Source organism: Atta cephalotes, assembly GCF_000143395.1.
Source record: "Atta cephalotes unplaced genomic scaffold scaffold00019, whole genome shotgun sequence".
Lineage (NCBI taxonomy): Eukaryota > Metazoa > Arthropoda > Insecta > Hymenoptera > Formicidae > Atta > Atta cephalotes.
In genome coordinates, this window is record NW_012130083.1 from 2,162,483 (window position 1) to 2,168,678 (window position 6,196).

Below are 6,196 nucleotides of genomic sequence, written 5' to 3' on the forward strand. Positions count from 1 at the left end.
TATATATATATATATATATATATATATATATATATATATATATTTATAATGAATTGTATATTATAGATAAACATAAATTATATATACAGAAAGAACAATTTTGTTGAAGTGTCTAAAAATGTAGCTAAATATAGACCTGTAAATAATTTTATTCATCACTCTGTGTTAAAATAATTAAAAATCGGATAAAAATATATTTTGTATTGATTAAAAATATCATTCACAAAGATTATTCATTTGATCAACTGTTATAAATGAAAAAATCTATCTTATAATCTTTTTTATGTAAGTGCGTTAATAATTTTTTTATTTTGTTAATTTTTTTTCATTTGCCGATTATTATCGGCAATCTTTTCCATTCTTGCAAATGTTCATCCATGATTCTGCAAATGCATGCGCGATATGAGAACGATTTGGAGAAGGTGGACCGAGATGTCGGCGAAGGAGACGAAAAGAAAAAGGAGTCGCAAGTCTTTGCCGATGAATCACTCGTAGCAGTATCGGACGATCTGGACAAGCTCACCCGCATGCTCGGAACATGTTTATCTCCGGTTTCGCGTGTCAACTTCGCATCATTGTACGCCATTTCCCTCTCTTTCTATCCCTTTCTAGCCTCATCGCTGATGCATCGATATCACGGAAGTGCGGCGCCGCTGTCCGGAGCATTAAATGGGACTTTCGTCGATCCCTCTGGAGGGGACGAGAGGACAACGGACGGACTCTCCCGTCTGGACCTCTCATGTGGTCTCTCTCGCGAAGTAAGGTGAGAGCGGAAAAGGATAGGACCGAAACGACGACGGATGGAGAAGCGACGAGATGAAGAAGGAAGGAAAAGAGGAGAACTAACCCATTCCTTCGTTAGAGCCGCGGGGTGGAGGTTGGCATCCAGGCGCTTCTCAGCGGGGCGCCGTTTCTTCGAGTCTCGGCTCTCTCGAGCAGGAGAATCTCGTACGTGAAAGACTCCCTTCCTCATCTTCTTCTTCTTCTGCGTCGTCTTCTTCTTCCTCTGCGACCGCTGCTTCTCGTCCGTTCTCCGTTTCGCTTTTAACGTGCCAGCCTCTCCTGATCCCGCATCACTGCTAGCCTTGCGCGAGCTAGAGCGAGTGATCTCTCTCTTTCTCTCCTTCTTTTTCTCTCTTTTTCTCTGAGTCGCTATCTCTTCCGAGAACACGAGCGCTGCGTCGCACATACGCCCACGCGTTGTTATGAGTCGCAATTTGCTGGGGTACGTCCTAGACGATGTTCTCTTTTGGCTACAGGGTTTGAGCATGCTCTCAATAATTTCGTTCTCTTGGTTCCGCATTCCGTAGATCGAGAGTTCTCCAGAATATCGTCAAAGCTGCGTCGTCTTCTTAAGATCCGCGATAATTCTAAGTCTAATATTATCGATATATATTGTATTATCGATATATTGTATTAATAGAGAGTTGAAAACTTAACACAAAAAGGAATAATTACAAACAAATTAAAGCATAGAAAAAAATGGAACCAATGTACTGTTTACTTGGAAAAAATATAGAAAGCCATCTCATGATATAATCTTTGCATTAACTTTATATTTTTATAAATAATAATTTTATATTTTATTTTTAAAACAGGTAGTTATTTTTAAACTTATTAATTTTATTTAGGATCTTTTTCTACGATAAAAATAATTTTCTAATAAATAATTTTCTTGTCTTGCCTGTGTTTCGTATCCTTAATTGATATTTCTTTTATTATTAATAATTATCATAACTATAATGTATCATTATGAGTAATTATTATTAGTAATTAAAAATTTCTAGAAAGAAGATAAGTTACGAAGAAATTATTATTCTAAATTACTTGAAGAAATTTAACCTTGAGACGCTTCAAGTTTCCACGTGTATCCAACGAGCACGCATTAAAATAATTCACATTATTCGCTTCAATACAACTCGACAAGTTGAGGCGCAGATTTGCGAAGGCTCGTCGGCAGCTCGTTCCGGTCGCCTCGTTTTCAGCATTGTCACGCGCACGCGTTGCCCCGTCATTTGCCAATTATCGCGAGTGAAAGCACACTCGAGTAACGCGAAGTAATTGCGTTACGCGGACAGATGAGCGCAATCGCGTACGCTCGCACGGCGGACAATCGCGCAAGAACACGCGCGGTCGTTACTCAACAGAGTAATCGTGTCGTCGTCGTCGTCCACTACCTTCTTTCGCATGTATATATGTGCAGTCCACGGGCGGAAAAAATACGCGGTCCGGTAATAATCGCGGTAATCGCGCCCAGAGAATGCGGCAGAGAATATGTTTATAAGGACATAACGGTTTGCAGGACATCTCGCGTGATCGCACACAGTGGAAAGGCATTGTCGTCATTCGCAATCGAGGCCTGTGTAGGAAATCATCGATAGTCGAAATCGCTTTAAAACGGAAGAATTAAGTTTAAATTTTGTCAAGTTTATATAGATTGTGTTATGCATCGAATATAGGAAATTTATATATATTAATTGAATAAATATATAATATACGTTGTAATAATTTTAAGTGGAAGGGTATTATAAGTAGATATACGTTTTTATTAAACATACACTGATTGTAATAATCATTATCCCAGACCGCAATATTGAACTTCTGTCCTGTGAAAAAAAAACATAATACGTAAATGCAGCCAAGTTACAAATTCTCTTAGAAATACATGTTTCAGCAAAAAAAAGGGATAACTAAATCCGTCGAAATAGCGTGTCTAGAATTGCAGCGGATATTAACTTCAATGATATGATGATAATGGGGATAATGATGATGACGACGATAATAATGGTGATGCCGGTCGATGAACCGATACAGCCGAGCGCACAGCTTTCGGCGAAATTTGTACGACTGTGATCGAATCACCGACACCGGCGGCGTCTCACGGGCGATTGTATTTGCGTGTATTTGAACATGCCGTGTTATGGCACGTATATCGCGGCGTGTATTTGCCTTTGCATAATATTTGCAGGCACTTGAGAGTATCGCCGTGAGAGAGACTCATCCGGGTTCCGGTACAGGTGTCATACCTCTCCGTAACATTCGTATCGCCGGTGATTTCTTGGAAGTGGCTAGCACATGTAGCGAAGTAGTGTACGCGGTTAAATGAGCGAGTTACGTATCCCTAACTAAATCTCTGCTGCGAGGCACGAATTGCTCCAACGGTCTCTCGGTGAAACGGACCGTTAGCTACGCAGTGGTTGGCACGAGCGAAGTCCGAGAAGAGGACCTCTGTTTGTTACGTCACGCCTGTCTGATGAGGATGATCGCCCTGAGCGACGTAGAAATTCGCATTATAGACATGCATGGCGCAACCCGTTTGTCAGATTTTTTTATCCTGCTGATCAAAAATGAATAAAAGAAATGAATAAAAGTGCCTTTGATGCTTAGGATATTCAAGGATGATTGTTATTAATCTTTTACATGTGATCAAGGTTAACGATATATTCGTCGCTAAATTGCATGCGTCAGAGTCTTATCTTGTGTTAATCGTACGAAACATCGATACAATAATTTATATAAATATACTTATGGTGAATGGATAGGTATATGTATGTTTGAAAATGAGCTAGGTAGGTTTAGATAGGTGATATTTCAACTAAAGGATTGCGTACCGAAAAGTGAAAGAGCCTGGTTCTCTTTTATGCCGGAGTCGCGAACTCGATGACGCGTGACTGCATAGATAAATCTCATTGCGCAACAGGCTTATCAGACTCCCTGCATACGTTGAAATTTTCCTACAAACCTCGAGACACTTTAAGTAAAGGATAGATGAAGGTCATACGTAAAACTAGGACAAGTTAAAGCGTTGGCTTTTAACATTTAGCTTTAAAGTGAGATGTACAGGTGTAAATAATTCATGAAAATTACTTTAAAAGATTTGTAATTTGCATTTTAAAGAGTAGAGAGAAATGGATTCATTTAGATCTGGTTCCGTCAATGTAAGCTTATATATAACTTTAATCTCAGTTCCAAACAAAATTTATTCTTCATTTTTTTTAATTCTTTCTAAAAGAAAAGTTAGAAAAAGATAAACAGTAAGTGAAATTAAATAATTATATTATATATATATAAGGGAAATTTTATTTTTAATCGAGAAGAGGATCTTGGTGTTTAATAACATGCAAATTTTTGCAAATATGATGCTTATTAACATTATTATTAAATTGATGATCAATTTAATTCGAGATGTTAATATTGGGTTGTCCGGAAAGTTCGTGCCGATTTTGAAGGAAAATTGAAACGCAGAAGATTTAAATTTTAGTATACATTTATTAAATTTAAATCTTTTGCGGCACGAACTTTCCGGACAACCCAATATTTAAGTTTTAATTTGTGGTTGCAAGTCTGACAAAAAGTATTGGTGTGTAGTTTATAAAACCGAAAAATGTATTTGTAAAAATTTGCATATAAATATTATTGATCACCAAGATCAGCTTCAATAAAAAATAGGATTATTTCTTTTAATTGATGTATTCTTTATTATTTAATTTTTATTTATAATTGTAAGTAAAGCATAGATTATATTGATATATTTTATATTTTAAAATCATTTTTCTAATTTTTCACGTGTAATATTTCAAGATGTTCGAATTCCGCAAGCTCGATCAACTAATTTATTCGCCGTCTTGATCCGTCTCTCGTGCAGATCTCGGGATAAGATGACAAAGAGATTGTACCGTGTAACGTGAAAGAGAGATCAGCATCTTAGGTAAAGACGAGTCTTCACATTATCAAGCGTTTCGACGCCTTCGTTTCTGTTTTTAGCTGTGCAAAGGGGGCGAGTGCCGCCGTCGCAACCTTCATTGCCGGGTTTGCCGGGCCAATTCGCCCTGACGAACGGAGACGCGGTCGCGTGTGCCAGCCTAAACGGACACTCTTACCTCTCGTCGTACATAAGCTTGCTGCTGAGGGCGGAGCCCTATCCAACCTCGAGATACGGCCAATGCATGCAACCCAACAACATCATGGGCATCGACAATATCTGCGAGCTCGCAGCGCGGCTGCTCTTCTCGGCAGTAGAGTGGGCTCGGAACATCCCGTTCTTCCCGGATCTTCAAGTGACGGACCAGGTGGCCCTGCTAAGGCTAGTGTGGAGCGAGCTGTTTGTCCTGAACGCGAGCCAATGCTCAATGCCCCTCCACGTGGCGCCGCTTCTAGCGGCGGCAGGTCTTCACGCCTCGCCGATGGCAGCGGATCGCGTGGTCGCCTTCATGGATCACATCAGGATCTTCCAGGAGCAAGTGGAGAAACTCAAGGCGCTTCACGTCGACTCCGCAGAGTACAGCTGCCTCAAGGCCATCGTCCTCTTCACCACTGGTGAGTCTGAGATAATTTTATTCAACCGCTCTGTACTCTGATTTAAGTTGGAGCATATTTTATAAATGTTTTTCCTTCTCGTGATTTATCACCATATATTTTTATCGTGATTTATCACAATTGAAAATACGTGCTTCTAAATCCGTGGAGTTTTTGTTAACTTTTTTAGATTTAAAAATCTTACAGTTTTTCCTCTTCTTAAGTAAGAAGATTTGCTATAATTTATTTTATTGTATATTCTTATTTCAAAACATGCACTTCAACGCCACTATAGTGGCTTTCTCAATTTGTAAGGTTAAAAAGTCTAGTTTCATATTCACTAAAAATTACGCCAGCTACTGAAAGTGTTTTTTTCAAGCTTTGTCAAGTAGTTTTTTATGTTGAAGAAAAAAGACTCACTTCATAAATATTATCCCATGAAATATTATCTAGACATCATGAGCGCGCGATGACAGATTTGTCATGAATTCCCTTTGAAAAACATTGGGAGAACCAGAAAGCCATCCTGCTTCGCGTTTTTGCGTCTCGTAGCACGAGCCAAGAGTCTTCACGACGTATTCCCTACGTTACAACGATACTTTGGTCGTCGTCCGTATTACTCGCCTGCCTGTCCCGCCTGTAATCGTCATGACGATGCTATCTCGAAGACGCTCGTTGTCACGTAGCCGCGATTCTCGACGGGCCTAGAGAGGCTAGCAGCGCACCGAGAGGGACAATGCTCTTTCTCTTCCTCCGATCGTGAAGCCTCATGGTTCCTGTACCACGTACCGGGTGGCAGGAGAGCGTGCGCCGGAAGAACTCTCCGAGCATAAGCGGAATGGTTCTCTCCATCTCGTTCTCTATGTCTCTCCAGGGAAGATATACATTCTCTCTCTCTCTC

The 6,196-nt window shown here is 39.8% G+C and overlaps 1 protein-coding gene across 1 annotated transcript in view; it reads left to right on the plus strand.

The window, feature by feature from the left end:
- Positions 1-6,196, plus strand: part of LOC105619021 (COUP transcription factor 2) — a 140,939-nt gene that overhangs the window by 66,993 nt on the left and 67,750 nt on the right. Inside the window, exon 3 of the mRNA XM_012200548.1 lies at positions 4,765-5,316. Within this exon, the coding sequence (XP_012055938.1) occupies positions 4,765-5,316 (552 nt within the window). The remainder of the gene's footprint in view (positions 1-4,764; positions 5,317-6,196) is intronic.